This window comes from Anomaloglossus baeobatrachus, chromosome 4, assembly GCF_048569485.1.
Source record: "Anomaloglossus baeobatrachus isolate aAnoBae1 chromosome 4, aAnoBae1.hap1, whole genome shotgun sequence".
In the NCBI taxonomy this organism is placed as follows: Eukaryota; Metazoa; Chordata; class Amphibia; order Anura; family Aromobatidae; genus Anomaloglossus; species Anomaloglossus baeobatrachus.
The window spans coordinates 524,157,560-524,174,979 of record NC_134356.1 but is presented as its reverse complement, the minus strand read 5'-3'; the positions used below and the strand labels follow the sequence as shown (position 1 = coordinate 524,174,979).

The following is a 17,420-nucleotide window of genomic DNA, read 5'->3' as shown; positions in this document are numbered from 1 at the left end:
ACCGGAGATAGTGCTAGGCTGCGGGCTGTCCTCCTTGACAGGTCCGAGCACCTCTCCACAATCCCCTGCGACCTGGGATCAGACTCCTCTAGGCCCAGACCACCGTCTGCAACCTAGACAGTTCCTTCAGGAGTCACCACTCCCGACTGACTACACTCCTCCCCTCCCTGACCCCCCCAGGTGGGCGACTCTATTCCACTCAAACCGTCCACTGGTGTGTCTGGTGGGTGTGGTGCAGGGTGTATCTAGGATTTGATTTGCTGTTGGAGGCAACACCATATAGTTAGGGACCCAGAACCAAGAGGGAGGCGGAATACTGCACGGTAGGGCAGCCTGTGCAGTTCCCTGTGACGACCTGATAGTCCAGGGGCGTCACATTTGCACACATGTTCTTTCAAGCAACTAAAAATGTCTGTGTTTCAAGTATAATATGTTAGCATGGTGGAAAAAAAGATTGAGTGCTCTCAGTGGGAAGAACAAAATAGTAATCTAGTGGTTATAGTACCTTTTAATGGCTAACAAACATAACAAGTGATGTTACAGAGCAAGCTTTCAAGACTACATACAGTTGTGTTCAAAATAATAGTGTACAAAAACACGAGTTAAGCCCAAAAATTGTATAATATATAATATTGCCATGCACTGGTAACGTTGCTCACTCTTTTCTACATCAAGAAATGCAGATAAATATATATAACTAGAAGGTGGCCCGATTCTAACGCATCGGGTATTCTAGAATTTATTGTGTAGTTAATGTATGATTTTTGTTATATATATAGATGTTGTTGTGTGTAGTTACCAAGTGTTTGTGTAGGGGCTGTAAATGTTCTGGGTGTTGTCTCGGTGTGGGGGTCTGTGAGAGCTGTGTTGTGTGTGTTGCGTTGCTTGTGGAGCGCTGTGTGTCTGCCGCGTTGTGTGTGTGTGGTGCTGTGTGTGTTGCGCGGTTTGTGTGGGTGTGTGTGTGTTTTGGGGGGGAAGGTATGTTTTGTGCAGTGTGTGTGTGTGTTGGAGGAGTAGTCCTGGGGAGAGAGGAGTATAATAGGAGGAGTAGTCCTGGGGAGAGAGGGGTATAATAGGAGGAGTAGTCCTGGGGAGAGAGGAGTATAATAGGAGGAGTAGTCCTGGGGAGAGAGGAGGATAATAGGAGGAGTAGTCCTGGGGGGAGATGAGTATATTAGGAGGAGTAGTCCTGGGGGAGAGGAGGATAATAGGAGGAGTAATCCTGGGGAGAGAGGAGTATAATAGGAGGAGTAGTCCTGGGGAGAGAGGAGTATAATAGGAGGAGTAGTCCTGGGGAGAGAGGAGTATAATAGGAGGAGTAGTCCTGGGGAGAGAGGAGTATAATAGGAGGAGTAGTCCTGGGGAGAGAGGAGGATAATAGGAGGAGTAGTCCTGGGGGGAGAGGAGTATATTAGGAGGAGTAGTCCTGGGGAGAGAGGAGTATAATAGGAGGAGTAGTCCTGGGGAGAGAGGAGGATAATAGGAGGAGTAGTCCTGGGGGGAGAGGAGTATATTAGGAGGAGTAGTCCTGGGGGAGAGGAGGATAATAGGAGGAGTAGTCCTGGGGAGAGAGGAGTATAATAGGAGGAGTAGTCCTGGGGAGAGAGGAGTATAATAGGAGGAGTAGTCCTGGGGAGAGAGGAGGATAATAGGAGGAGTAGTCCTGGGGGGAGAGGAGTATATTAGGAGGAGTAGTCCTGGGGGAGAGGAGGATAATAGGAGGAGTAGTCCTGGGGAGAGAGGAGTATAATAGGAGGAGTAGTCCTGGGGAGAGAGGCGTATAATAGGAGGAGTAGTCCTGGGGGAGAGGAGTATATTAGGAGGAGTAGTCCTGGGGGGAGAGGAGTATATTAGGAGGAGTAGTCCTGGGGGGAGAGGAGGATAATAGGAGGAGTAGTCCTGGGGAGAGAGGAGGATAAAAGGAGGAGTAGTCCTTGGGTGAGACGAGGATAATAGGAGGAGTAGTCCTCGGGGGAGAGACGAGGATAATAGGAGGAGTAGTCCTGGGGGGAGAGGAGTATAATAGGAGGAGTAATCCTGGGGAGAGAGGAGTATAATAGGAGGAGTAGTCCTGGGGAGAGAGGAGTATAATAGGAGGAGTAGTCCTGGGGAGAGAGGAGGATAATAGGAGGAGTAGTCCTGGGGGGAGAGGAGTATATTAGGAGGAGTAGTCCTGGGGGAGAGGAGGATAATAGGAGGAGTAGTCCTGGGGAGAGAGGAGTATAATAGGAGGAGTAGTCCTGGGGAGAGAGGCGTATAATAGGAGGAGTAGTCCTGGGGGAGAGGAGTATATTAGGAGGAGTAGTCCTGGGGGGAGAGGAGTATATTAGGAGGAGTAGTCCTGGGGAGAGAGGAGGATAATAGGAGTAGTAGTCCTGGGGGGAGAGGAGGATAATAGGAGGAGTAGTCCTGAAAAGGGGGTAGCATAAAAGGAGGAGTAGTCCTTGGGTGAGACGAGGATAATAGGAGGAGTAGTCCTCGGGGGAGAGACGAGGATAATAGGAGGAGTAGTCCTGGGGGGAGAGGAGTATAATAGGAGGAGTAGTCCTGGGGGGAGAGGAGAATAATAGGAGGAGTAGTCCTGGGGGGAGAGGAGTATATTAGGAGGAGTAGTCCTGGGGAGAGAGGAGGATAATAGGAGTAGTAGTCCTGGGGGGAGAGGACGATAATAGGAGGAGTAGTCTTGGGGGGAGAGGAGGATAATAGGAGGAGTAGTCTTGGGGGGAGAGGAGGATAATAGGAGGAGTAGTCTTGGGGGGAGAGGAGGATAATAGGAGGAGTAGTCCTGGGGAGAGAGGAGGATAATATGAGTAGTAGTCCTGGGGGGAGAGGACGATAATAGGAGGAGTAGTCCTGGGGGGAGAGGAGGATAATAGGAGGAGTAGTCCTGGGGGGAGAGGAGTATAATAGGAGGAGTAGTCCTGGGGAGCGCTGTGTGTCTGCCGCGTTGTGTGTGTGTGGTGCTGTGTGTGTTGCGCGGTTTGTGTGGGTGTGTGTGTGTTTTGGGGGGGAAGGTATGTTTTGTGCAGTGTGTGTGTGTTGGAGGAGTAGTCCTGGGGAGAGAGGAGTATAATAGGAGGAGTAGTCCTGGGGAGAGAGGAGTATAATAGGAGGAGTAGTCCTGGGGAGAGAGGAGTATAATAGGAGGAGTAGTCCTGGGGAGAGAGGAGGATAATAGGAGGAGTAGTCCTGGGGGGAGATGAGTATATTAGGAGGAGTAGTCCTGGGGGAGAGGAGGATAATAGGAGGAGTAATCCTGGGGAGAGAGGAGTATAATAGGAGGAGTAGTCCTGGGGAGAGAGGAGTATAATAGGAGGAGTAGTCCTGGGGAGAGAGGAGGATAATAGGAGGAGTAGTCCTGGGGGGAGAGGAGTATATTAGGAGGAGTAGTCCTGGGGGAGAGGAGGATAATAGGAGGAGTAGTCCTGGGGAGAGAGGAGTATAATAGGAGGAGTAGTCCTGGGGAGAGAGGCGTATAATAGGAGGAGTAGTCCTGGGGGAGAGGAGTATATTAGGAGGAGTAGTCCTGGGGGGAGAGGAGGATAATAGGAGGAGTAGTCCTGGGGAGAGAGGAGGATAATAGGAGGAGTAGTCCTGGGGAGAGAGGAGGATAAAAGGAGGAGTAGTCCTTGGGTGAGACGAGGATAATAGGAGGAGTAGTCCTCGGGGGAGAGACGAGGATAATAGGAGGAGTAGTCCTGGGGGGAGAGGAGGATAATAGGAGGAGTAGTCCTGGGGAGAGAGGAGTATAATAGGAGGAGTAGTCCTGGGGAGAGAGGCGTATAATAGGAGGAGTAGTCCTGGGGGAGAGGAGTATATTAGGAGGAGTAGTCCTGGGGGGAGAGGAGTATATTAGGAGGAGTAGTCCTGGGGGGAGAGGAGTATATTAGGAGGAGTAGTCCTGGGGAGAGAGGAGTATAATAGGAGGAGTAGTCCTGGGGAGAGAGGAGGATAATAGGAGGAGTAGTCCTGGGGAGAGAGGAGGATAAAAGGAGGAGTAGTCCTTGGGTGAGACGAGGATAATAGGAGGAGTAGTCCTCGGGGGAGAGACGAGGATAATAGGAGGAGTAGTCCTGGGGGGAGAGGAGTATAATAGGAGGAGTAGTCCTGGGGAGAGAGGAGTATAATAGGAGGAGTAGTCCTGGGGGGAGAGGAGAATAATAGGAGGAGTAGTCCTGGGGGGAGAGGAGGATAATAGGAGGAGTAGTCCTGGGGGGAGAGGAGGATAATAGGAGTAGTAGTCCTGGGGGGAGAGGACTATAATAGGAGGAGTAGTCCTGGAGGGAGAGGAGGATAATAGGAGGAGTAGTCCTGGGGAGAGAGAAGGATAATAGGAGGAGGAGTCCTGGGGGGAGAGGAGGATAATAGGAGGAGTAGTCCTAGGGGGAGAGGAGTATAATAGGAGGAATAGTCCTGGGGGGAGAGGAGTATAATAGGAGGAATAGTCCTGGGGGGAGAGGAGTATAATAGGAGGAGTAGTCCTAGGGGGAGAGGAGTATAATAGGAGGAGTAGTCCTGGGGGGAGAGGAGTATAATAGGAGTAGTAGTCCTGGGGGGAGAGGAGTATAATAGGAGGAGTAGTCCTGGGGGGATAGAAGTCTAATAATAGGAATAGTCCTGGGGGAGAGGAGTATAATAGGAGGAGTAGTCCTGGGGGGAGAGGAGTATAATAGGAGGAGTAGTCCTGGGGGGAGAGGAGTATAATAGGAGGAGTAGTCCTAGGGGGAGAGGAGAATAATAGGAGGAATAGTCCTGGGGGGAGAGGAGAATAATAGGAGGAGTAGTCCTGGGGGGAGAGGAGAATAATAGGAGGAGTAGTCCTGGGGGGAGAGGAGGATAATAGGAGGAGTAGTCCTGGGGGGAGAGGAGGATAATAGGAGGAGGAGTCCTGGGGGGAGAGGACTATAATAGGAGGAGTAGTCCTGGAGGGAGAGGAGGATAATAGGAGGAGTAGTCCTGGGGAGAGAGAAGGATAATAGGAGGAGTAGTCCTGGGGGGAGAGGAGGATAATAGGAGGAGTAGTCTTGGGGGGAGAGGAGTATAATAGGAGGAGTAGTCCTGGGGGGAGAGGAGTATAATAGGAGGAGTAGTCCTGGGGAGAGAGGAGGATAATAGGAGGATTTGTCCTGGGGAGAGAGGAGTCTTAATAGGAGGAGTAGTCCTAGGGGGAGAGGAGTATAATAGGAGGAGTAGTCCTGGGGGAGAGGAATATAATAGGAGGAGTAGTCCTGGGGGGAGAGGAGTATAATAGGAGTAGTAGTCCTGGGGGGAGAGGAGTATAATAGGAGGAGTAGTCCTGGGGGGATAGAAGTCTAATAATAGGAGTAGTCCTGGGGGAGAGGAGTATAATAGGAGGAGTAGTCCTGGGGGAGAGGAGTATAATAGAAGGAGTAGTCCTGGGGGGAGAGGAGGATAATAGGAGTAGTAGTCCTGGGGAGAGAGGAGGATAATAGGAGGAGTAGTCCTGGGGAGAGAGGAGTATAATAGGAGGAGTAGTCCTGGAGGGAGAGGAGGATAATAGGAGGAGTAGTCCTGGGGAGAGAGAAGGATAATAGGAGGAGTAGTCCTGGGGGGAGAGGAGGATAATAGGAGGAGTAGTCCTAGGGGGAGAGGAGTATAATAGGAGGAATAGTCCTGGGGGGAGAGGAGTATAATAGGAGGAGTAGTCCTAGGGGGAGAGGAGTATAATAGGAGGAGTAGTCCTGGGGGAGAGGAGTATAATAGGAGGAGTAGTCCTGGGGGGAGAGGAGTATAATAGGAGGAGTAGTCCTGGGGGGAGAGGAGTATAATAGGAGGAGTAGTCCTGGGGGAGAGGAGAATAATAGGAGGAATAGTCCTGGGGGGAGAGGAGAATAATAGGAGGAGTAGTCCTGGGGGGAGAGGAGAATAATAGGAAGAGTAGTCCTGGGGGAGAGGAGGATAATAGGAGGAGTAGTCCTGGGGGGAGAGGAGGATAATAGGAGGAGTAGTCCTGGGGGGAGAGGACGATAATAGGAGGAGTAGTCCTGGGGGGAGAGGAGGATAATAGGAGGAGTAGTCCTGGGGGGAGAGGAGGATAATAGGAGGAGTAGTCTTGGGGGGAGAGGAGTATAATAGGAGGAGTAGTCCTGGGGGAGAGGAGTATAATAGGAGGAGTAGTCCTGGGGGAGAGGAGTATAATAGAAGGAGTAGTCCTGGGGGGAGAGGAGGATAATAGGAGTAGTAGTCCTGGGGAGAGAGGAGGATAATAGGAGGAGTAGTCCTGCGGAGAGAGGAGTATAATAGTAGGAGTAGTCCTGGGAGGAGAGGCGTATAATAGGAGGAGTAGTCCTGGGGGGAGAGGAGTATAATAGGAGGAGTAGTCCTGGGGGAAGAGGAGTATAATAGGAGGAGTGATCCTGGGGGGATAGAAGTCTAATAATAGGAGTAGTCCTGGGGGAGAGGAGTATAATAGGAGGAGTAGTCCTGGAGGGAGTGGAGTATAATAGGAGGAGTAGTCCTGGGGGGAGAGGAGTATAATAGGAGGAGTAGTCCTGGGGGAGAGGAGGATAATAGGAGGAGTAGTCCTGGGGGGAGAGGAGGATAATAGGAGGAGTAGTCCTGGGGAGAGAGGAGGATAATAGGAGTAGTCCTGGGGGGAGAGGAGGATAATAGGAGGAGTAGTCCTGGGGAGAGAGGAGGATAATAGGAGGAGTAGTCCTGGGGAGAGAGGAGGATAATAGGAGGAGTAGTCCTGGGGAGAGAGGAGGATAATAGGAGGAGTAGTCCTGGGGAGAGAGGAGGATAATAGGAGGAGTAGTCCTGGGGAGAGAGGAGGATAATAGGAGGAGTAGTCCTTGGGTGAGAGGAGTATAATAGGAGGAGTAGTCCTGGGGTGAGAGGAGTATAATAGGAGGAGTAGTCCTGGGGGGAGAGGAGTATAATAGGAGTAGTAGTCCTGGGGGGAGAGGAGTATAATAGGAGGAGTAGTCCTGGGGGGAGAGGAGTATAATAGGAGGAGTAGTCCTGGGGGGAGAGGAGTATAATAGGAGTAGTAGTCCTGGGGGGAGAGTAGTATAATAGGAGGAGTAGTCCTGGGGGGAGAGGAGTATAATAGGAGGAGTAGTCCTGGGGGGAGAGGAGTATAATAGGAGGAGTAGTCCTGGGGGGAGAGGAGTATAATGGGAGGAGTAGTCCTTGGGGGAGGTGTCTAATAGGTAGAGTAGTCCTGGGGAGGTGTATAGGTGCCCAATGTGTGTGGGGGGCGTGGCCGAGAGGGCAGAGCGTGTGGGGGCATGGCCGAGCGGGCAGAGTGGGTGTCTATTAGGTGGAATAGTCCTGGGGCGAGGTGTATAGGTGCCCAATGTGTGTGGGGGGCATGGCCAAGCGGGCACAGTGTGTGGGGGCGTGGCCGAGCGGGCAGAGTGTGTGGGGAGCGTGGCCGAGCGAGCAGAGTGTGTGGGGGAGTGGGCAGAGTGTGTGCGGGACGTGGCCGAGCGGGCAAAGTATGTGGGGAGCGTGTCCAAGCGGGCAGAGTGTGTGGGGGGCGTGGCCGAGCGGGCAGAGTGTGTGGGGAGTGTGGCCGAGCGGGCGGAGTGTGTGTGGGGCGTGGCCGAGCGGGCAGAGTATGTGGGGGGCGTGTCCAAGCGGGCGGAGTGTGTGTGGGGCGTGGCCGAGCGGGCAGAGTGTGTGGGGGCGTGTCCGAGCGGGCAGAGTGTGTGTGGGGCGTGGCCGAGCGGGCAGAGTGTGTGGGGGGCGTGGCCGAGCGGGCAAAGTGTGGGGGTCGTGGCCCAGCGGGCAACTATGCAAAGCGGTTTCCATAGTTACCCAATGTGTATCATGGTTACCAGCGTACGCCGGCTTCGGGACACGTGTGCCGGGAGTCGGGGTAAGCTAGTAAGCATGGTGCACATCAGGTAACTATTCAAAGCGACAGTGCTGGTTCACTTTTTGTTTGTTGGTCTTTTGCTGTGCAGCACGCATCGGCGTGTTTGACAGCGGGAGACCAACAATCTGAATGTGCAGGGAGCCGGCATACGTTGGTAAGCATGGTACACAATCGGGTAATTAAGCAAAGTGGTTTCCATGGTTACCTGATGTGTACCATGGTTACCAGCGTATGCCGGCAACCCCAGCAACGCGAGGGTATGTCTTGTCTGGGTTGCCGGTGTGGGCTCCCGGGGGTGCAGCACTCACCTGGGAGTCGGGGCTCCGTGTGGGTTCGGGGAATGTGTGCGGGGGGCGGGGCCAGGCCGAGCGACCAATCCGTGTGGGGGGCGGGGCCAGGCCGAGCCCAGTGGCCAATGCGACGGTTGTCACTGTAATGACGTCATTTTGGTGACAGACAGAATAAGGCAATTATATATATAGATTCTTAACTAATATCAAAAAATGAACATTGGGCTGTTCCAAAAACAGTGTCTGCATTTGTCTTTACATACTCAAAATCTGCCCTCTTTTTATTTAGGATTTAGCATTCATGTGAATCACTAAGGCTCACCTCACATTAGCGGTATTTTGCCGCAGGGTGGATCCGTTGCAGATGTGTTTCGGTTCATTTCCAATGGAGTCGTGGTGGGATGTGGTCACATGCGGTTGCGTGTGTAATACGCGGCCGCATCCCGCCGCGACTCCATTGGAGGTGAATTGAGCTGAAATGCATTTGTATTGGATCCGGTTTTGCGGCAAAATACCGCTGATGTGAGTGGCGCCTAACCTAATATTTCGTTGTATAACCACAGTTTTGTTGAACTGCGTCACATCTATGTTGCATAGAGTCAACCTACTTCTGCCCCCTGTCACCTATTAATTCCAGCCCAGGATGCGTGGACTACAGTCCACAACTTATTTGCATTTGTTGGCTTTACCTCAGAAATTATATTTTTTATGTCACCCTACAAGTGTTATATCGGATTGGGCTGGCCATTCCATAACGTTAATTTTGTTGGACTGGAACCAATATTTTGCTCGTTTACTGGTGCGTTTAGGGTCGTTGTCTTGTTGAAACACCCATTTCAAGAGCATTTCCTCCTCAGTGTAAGGCAACATGACCTCTTCAGGTATTTGGATATATGCAAGCTGATCCAATAAATAGGTAAATAGTCTCGGCACCATAGTAAGAGAAACATGCCCATATCATGATGCTTGCACCACCATGCTTCACTGTCTTCAGAGTGCACTGTGGCTTGGATTCAGAGTTTGGGGATCGTCTGATGAACTGTCAGACGATCAATTTTAGGCGGGCTTTGCACACTACGATATCGCAGGTGCGATGTCGGTGGGGTCAAATCGAAAGTGACGCACATCCGGCGTCGCTCTCAACATCGTAGTGTGTAAAGTCTTTTACATACGATGAAAACAAAAAATAGAAGGGCACCACCCAGAAGGGATCTCCTGGTATACTAAAGAGACATGATGAGAAACAAAAAAAGGAGTATACCGGTATAACTGGTTAGGGTATTTACGCCGGAACCCTCCCACCTCTGTGATAACTACCCGGCTGGGTCTGTGGTATCTGCGTTCTCCTCTTTTTTTTTTGGTCTCCTGGATGCATTGTTCTCTTTTTTATTAGACCATTGAGATTAGCACTGAGATGTGCACACTTGATTACCACTGTCACTATAATATGATGGCTTTCCTAGTTAGTCCACTTTGTACATTCTTTTAAGGATCTTATACTGTTCTAGGAGCCTATATATGTCAGTATATTAAGCCTGTGCTATTGTACTATAATTTGTTGCCTCAGGGACACAGGTGCACCTGTTGTCTCTGAGTACTATATTTGATCTGACATACTATTTCTATCAGTGACAGTTTCTCTAGGAGATAGTAATTATATTTACGCATTTACTATTGTGAAATATTTTGTGATCTGTTGATGTTGTCACAGAGGGGTTTATAAACTTATTATTGCTATCTATCATCTTTAACCGAGGGCTCCGACTCTGTATCTTATGCCTTTTAGGCTTTTTAAATGATTTTATTATTGGTGTGTCCTTTCACCGAGTGTGTTTTATTAGTTGTTGCTGTGCTGTACCAATAAAGTTACAATTTTTTGCCAACTGTCTGTATTTGGTGATCCCTGTACCGGTATACTCCTTTTTTTGTTTCTCATCATGTCTTTTACATACGATTAACGAGCGCAAAAGCGTCGTTATCGTATGATCGGTGTAGGTTCCGACATTTCCATTATGCCGCTGTTGCAACGGTACGAGGTTGTTCCTTGTTCCTGCGGCAGCACACATCGCTGTGTGTGAAGCCACTGGAGCGAGGAACATCACCTTACCTGCGTCCCGGCTGCAATCCGGAAGGAAGGAGGTGGGCGGGATATTTACGTCCCGCTCATCTCCGCCCCTTCGCTTCTATTGGCTGCCTGCCGCGTGAAGCCGCACGACCCGCCCCCTTAGTAAAGTTCGCCGGCCAGAGCGATGTCGCAGGGCAGGTGAGTACGTGTGAAGCTGCCGTAGCGATAATGTTAGCTATGGCAGCAATCACAAGATATCGTACCTGCGACGGGGGAGGGGACTATCGCTGCAGCGTAGGTAACACATTGTTACCGATGTCGCAGCGTGCAAAGTACCCCTTACTGTCATCAGTCCACAAAATGTTTCTCCATTTTTCTATAGGCCAGTTATTTTAACCACTTGGCATCTTTGGAATCAAGAAACTAGTGAAAAACGCTTAGAAAACTGAACCTATGAGCAGCAAGTCGTTTTTTCCATATAAATGCATGTGGTCATTCTATGAGAGCTTTTTCAGGTGGGTTTCAGAGCAGACCTGCTCCAACCCATGTGACCTAAGACAAAGGATAAATTATAACACTTCTCCTATACTTTTGCAATCTTAAACATGTACAAAACATTGATGTCATCCGTGTGCTATTCATGTTTTTCATGGACCCATAGACTTATATTGGTCCTTGTCATCCATGCTGCCTGAACAACAGACATGTCTCGTGGATCACACGGACAGTGTAAGAACATGGACATGTGAAGTTCACCATAGGTTATAATGCGTATTTATGGTATCTGTGAAAAAAATAGATGCCACACGTACTGGTGTAGCACGCTAAATTAACCCCTTCCCAAATTAAGCCCGCATATAGTTTAGCCCAAGCCAAAGTATACCCCAGGGATTAACTGTTCTAGGCCAAACTATACCCCAGGGTGTAAAATAGTCAAGGAAAAACTGTAACCCTCCAGGCCAGAATACAACGTGGAACCCGGCTATAACCTGGCCCAGGCCACAGTAAACCTCGGGCATAAACTCTATACCTCGGGTGTAAAATAGTACAGTGATTACATTGAACTGACAGTGTCCCATCAGTGCATAGTTAATGTTATGTATTGTACCCTATGTATTTTCTCTCTGCTCTCTATAGCATCAAACCATATCCTGCAAGAGGAACAAAAGTTATAAAACAAAAAAAAATAATAATGTAGGGTTGTTTTTTCTGACAGTACAGAACAGATCAGCTTAAAAAATTTTTGTGGAGTTTATTTCGGACAACTCCTGTAAATCTATAGTACATCTGAAAATAAGTAACTTCGTAATATTTCTTATTAGAGAAATCTGCTTCTTTCTCTGTCAGAATGGATCAGTCATTATCAAAATTCTCAATTCTGGGGTAAAATCTGTATTCAGTGATGACTTTCCCATTACTGAGATAGGCGATGGCAGTTGGTGCTGAAGACATTCTATGGAGATAGAAGACAGAGGGGCTAGATACAGCACTCCATCCTCTTCTATCTACATGCGGACGTACCTGCGACTATATCCGCAGGTACAAACTCCCGTGGGCACATAACCTTAAGCCCGCTTTACACACTACAATATATCTTACGATGTGTCGGCGGGGTCACGTCGTAAGTGACGTACATCCGGCATCGTAAGGTACATTGCAGTGTGTAACAGCTACGTGCGATTGCGATTGAACAGTAAAACGTTCATCGCACGCACGTCGTTGATTCCTCATGAATTGATCGTCAGATTGTTCATCGTACCCGGGGTAGCACACATCGCAGTGTGTGACACCCCGGGAACGATGAACAGATCTTACCTGCGTCCTGCGGCAATGCGGAAGGAAGGAGGTGGGCGGGATGTTTACGTCCAGCTCATCTCCGCCCCTCCACTTCTATTGGCCGGCTGCCGCGTGACATCGATGTGACGCCGAACGTCCCTCCCACTCCAGGAAGTGGATGTTCGCCGCCCACATCGAGGTCGTATGGAAGGTAAGTACGTGTGACGGGGGTTAATCGTTTGTGCGGCACATTCAACAAAATTGAACGTGCCGCACATATGATGGGGACGGTTACGATCGCATACGATATCATATGCAGAATCGTAACATGTAAAGCAGGCTTTAGGCTATGTGCCCATGGAACAATGTTTGTCCGCAGGTTTCCCGCAGCAGCTCCCTGGAATCTGCAGCTATCCATTGCTGCGGGATTTCAGCGAAATAGCTGCGGTAAACCTGCGGGCATTCATGCGACTTACCTGAGGAAGTCCCGGCCTCTATCTCCATAGTGGAGGGCCTGGATTTCCACAGGTAATGCCGCAGAAATAATTGACATGCAGTTATGTGCGGCTGCGGGACATCCGCAGCATATTCTGCAGCCGCACATACCGCAGCATGGACACAGACACTCCCCATGTCCCATAGGATAACATGGGGAGTGTCTGTACTTGCTAAAACCTGCAGATTTATCTAGAAAATCCAGATAAATCCGCAGGTTTTCCACGGCAAAATCCGCGGGTACAGAGTCCCGTGGGCACATAGCCTAAATCTCTCAGATAAACATTTTAGTGTCTATGTAGTCAGGGGCTGCACAGAATAGCATTACAGGCTATATGCGGTTCCCGGCCACAGGTTGTGCACCCTTGATTTAGAAGAAGGGCAACGCTGGATGAGAGGCTTTGTAGTTGGAATAATGGCCATAATGGTTGTAATTTAAATTTCCCAGACATAAAATACATGGCACTAGATAGGAAATGTACTTTTACTACTCAATATATTAAGTGCAAAGTGTATAATGTGTATGATAAAATGAATTTGTGTGTGAAATTAGGAATTATTAACTTCTTGTTAGTCTTTCTCTTTTAGGTGGGCTAAAAAGAGAGGGCGGTGATGGCATCAGAACGAGTCGATGCTCCAGAGCTTCCTGATTTTACCATATTAAAGCGGGTGGCACGAGACCAACTTATCTATCTTCTAGAGCAGGTCGGTGTGTGCGCATATACAGTGCCTTGCGAAAGTATTCAGCCCCCTTGAATTTTTCAACCTTTTCCCACATTCAGGCTTCAAACATAAAGATAAAAATGTTAATGTTATGGTGAAGAGTCAACAACAAGTGGGACACAATTGTGAAGGTGAACGAAATTTATTGCCTATTTTATACTTTTTAAAAAAATAAATAACTGAAAATTGGGGTGTGCAATATTATTCGTCCCCTTTACTTTTAGTGCAGCAAACTCATACCAGAAGTTCATTGAGGATCTCCGAATCATCCAAAGTTGTCCTAAATGAATGATGATGATAAACATAAGCCACCTGTGTGTAATGAAGTCTCTGTATCAATGCACCTGCTCTGTGATAGTCTCGGTATTCTGTTTAAACCGCAGATAGCATCATGAAGACCAAGGAACACAACAGGCAGGTCCATGATACTGTTGCAGAGAAGTTTAAAGCCGGATTTGGTTCCAAAAATATTTCCAAAACTTTAAACATCCCAAGGAGCCTTGTGCAAGCGATCATATTGAAATGGAAGGAGTATCATACCACTGCAAATCTACCAAGACCTGGCCGTCTATCCAAACTTTCATCTCAAACAAGGAGAAGACTGATCAAAGATACAGCCAAGAGGCTCATGATCACTCTGGATGAACTGCAAAGATCTACAGCTGAGGTGGGAGAGTCTGTCCATAGGACAACAATCAGTCGTACACTGCACAAATCTGGCCTTTATGGGAAAGTGGCAAGAAGAAAGCCATTTCTCAAAGATATCCATAAAAAGTGTTGTTTAAAGTTTCCCACAAGCCACCTGGGAGACACCAAACATGTGGAAGAAGGTGCTCTGGTCAGATTAAACCAAAATCGAACTATTTGGGCACAATGCCAAACGTTATGTTTGGCATAAAAGCAACACACACCATCACCACTGTCAAACATGGAGGTGGCAGCATCATGGTTTGGGCCTGCTTTTCTTCAGCAGGGACAGGGAAGATGATTAAAATTGATGGGAAGATGGATGGAGCCAAATACAGGACCATTCTTGAAGAAAACCTGTTGGAGTCTGCAAAAGACCTGAGACTGGGACGAAGATTTGTCTTCCAACAAGACAATGATCCAAAACATAAAGCAAAATCTACAATAGACTGGTTCACAAATAAACGTATCCAGGTGTTAGAATGGCCAAGTCAAAGTCGAGACCTGAATCCAATCGAGAATCTGTGGAAAGAGCTGAAAACTGCTGTTTACAAACACTCTCCATCCAACCTCACTCAGCTCCGGCTGTTTGCAAAGGAAGAATGGGCAAGAATTTCAGTCTCTCGATGTGCAAAACTGATAGACATATACCCCAAGCGACTGCAGCTGTAATCGCAGCAAAAGGTGGCGCTACAAAGTATTAACTTAAAGGGGACGAATAATATTGCACACCCCAATTTTCGGTTTATTATTTTTTTGTAAAAGTTTAAAATAAGCAATAAATTTCGTTCAACTTCACAATTGTGTCCCACTTGTTGTTGATTCTTCACCATAACATTAACATTTTTTAACTTTATGTTTGAAGCCTGAAATGTGGGAAAAGGATGAAAAATTAAGAGGGGCCAAATACTTTTGCAAGGCACTGTATAATACAATGAGGGGGCTTTGTACGTTTTACCATCACTTACAGTTAGGTCCAGAACTATTTGGACAGTGACACAATTTTCCCGAGTTGGGCTCTGCATGCCACCACATTGGATTTGAAATGAAACCTCTACAACAGAATTCAAGTGCAGATTGTAACGTTTAAATTGAAGGTTTGAACAAAAATATCTGATAGAAATTGTAGGAATTGTACACATTTCTTTACAAACACTCCACATTTTAGGAGGTCAAAAGTAATTGGACAAATAAACCAAACCCAAACAAAATATTTTTATTTTCAATATTTTGTTGCGAATCCTTTGGAGGCAATCACTGCCTTAAGTCTGGAACCCATGGACCTCACCAAACGCTGGGTTTCCTCCTTCTTAATGCTTTGCCAGGCCTTTACAGCCGCAGCCTTCAGGTCTTGCTTGTTTGTGGGTCTTTCCGTCTTAAGTCTGGATTTGAGCAAGTGAAATGCCTGCTCAATTGGGTTAAGATCTGGTGATTGACTTGGCCATTGCAGAATGTTCCACTTTTTTGCACTCATGAACTCCTGGGTAGCTTTGGCTGTATGCTTGGGGTCATTGTCCATCTGTACTATGAAGCGCCGTCCGATCAACTTTGCGGCATTTGGCTGAATCTGGGCTGAAAGTATATCCCGGTACACTTCAGAATTCATCCGGCTACTCTTGTCTGCTGTTATGTCATCAATAAACACAAGTGACCCAGTGCCATTGAAAGCCATGCATGCCCATGCCATCACGTTGCCTCCAGCATGTTTTACAGAGGATGTGGTGTGCCTTGGATCATGTGCCGTTCCCTTTCTTCTCCAAACTTTTTTCTTGCCATCATTCTGGTACAGGTTGATCTTTGTCTCATCTGTCCATAGAATACTTTTCCAGAACTGAGCTGGCTTCATGAGGTGTTTTTCAGCAAATTTAACTCTGGCCTGTCTATTTTTGGAATTGATGAATGGTTTGCATCTAGATGTGAACCCTTTGTATTTACTTTCATGGAGTCTTCTCTTTACAGTTGACTTAGAGACAGATACACCTACTTCACTGAGAGTGTTCTGGACTTCAGTTGATGTTGTGAACGGGTTCTTCTTCACCAAAGAAAGTATGCGGCGATCATCCACCACTGTTGTCATCCGTGGACGCCCAGGCCTTTTTGAGTTCCCAAGCTCACCAGTCAATTCCTTTTTTCTCAGAATGTACCCGACTGTTGATTTTGCTACTCCAAGCATGTCTGCTATCTCTCTGATGGATTTTTTCTTTTTTTTCAGCCTCAGGATGTTCTGCTTCACCTCAATTGAGAGTTCCTTAGACTGCATGTCTGGTCACAGCAACAGCTTCCAAATGCAAAACCACACACCTGTAATCAACCCCAGACCTTTTAACTACTTCATTGATTACAGGTTAACGAGGGAGACGCCTTCAGAGTTAATTGCAGCCCTTAGAGTCCCTTGTCCAATTACTTTTGGTCCCTTGAAAAAGAGGAGGCTATGCATTACAGAGCTATGATTCCTAAACCCTTTCTCCGATTTGGATGTGAAAACTCTCATATTGCAGCTGGGAGTGTGCACTTTCAGCCCATATTATATATATAATTGTATTTCTGAACATGTTTTTGTAAACAGCTAAAATAACAAAACTTGTGTCACTGTCCAAATATTTCTGGACCTAACTGTACATGTTAAAATGAAAACTCCCCTAGATGCAGTCTATGGTTTACAACACTCTTCATCCTGTACTTCATGGGCAGACTATAGACTAATCAAGACATAACAGAGAAAGGAGGAAACACTGGCACCATTCAGCGAGCTAACCGCTCAATCTTCCTATTTCAGGTTTATACACGCATTATATGGCTTGTAAATTTCCTTGCATTCTGGTCCTTGTGCTCATTCCAATAGACAACAATCCATACAGTCCATGTGAAAAGAGACAGAAGGCACTCAAATATGCAGTAAAAAAAGTTGTTTTATCCGACGGATTGTGTGTTCCCACCTCCCTCACGCCTTTCCCCCTGATCTGATGGTCGAATAAAACAGCTTTTTTTACCGCATATTTGGTGAGTGCTTTCTGTCTCTTTTCACATAGACTATAGACTAATGTATATAACGGTGGACTATAGCCTGCGTGTAAAGCACTATATGTATGCAGTTTCCTCTGCTGATCTGTTTTATATGCAGATTTTACAAATGTTGTACAAATGTTACGCTTTCTATGAGTTGCACCACACCACATACTATTTTCCTCTACGGTGTTTCCAAACACATAGTGTGAATTTAGGAGGTCAAGGGGAAGATCCATCCTTATTAACTCTTGATTGGTTAGATTGAAAGTCGATCCCAGAAAATATGGCACTGTAGTTGGGCATGTGATGAAGCATTGTACTATGGGGCCATAGCTGGCAATGCCATGGGGCATTCTGGGTTTCTTGCAGTCTGGCAATAGGATCGCTAGGCCAATAAAATAGCCACAAGAGACCCTACTAAGGCTGTTTCACACTACGTTTTTTTAACATGCGTTATGAACGTTTTTTTGCTGTAAAAGTGGATCCTGTTTTTACAAAGAAAAACGCATGCAAACGCATGTGTTATTTTGCA

The 17,420-nt window shown here is 47.5% G+C and overlaps 1 protein-coding gene across 1 annotated transcript in view; it reads left to right on the top strand.

Moving 5' to 3' along the window:
* VPS33B (VPS33B late endosome and lysosome associated) overlaps nt 1–17,420 on the top strand; it is a 164,393-nt gene that overhangs the window by 1,889 nt on the left and 145,084 nt on the right. The window contains exon 2 of the mRNA XM_075345903.1: nt 13,061–13,177. Within this exon, the coding sequence (XP_075202018.1) occupies nt 13,085–13,177 (93 nt within the window). The 5' untranslated portion in view covers nt 13,061–13,084. The remainder of the gene's footprint in view (nt 1–13,060; nt 13,178–17,420) is intronic.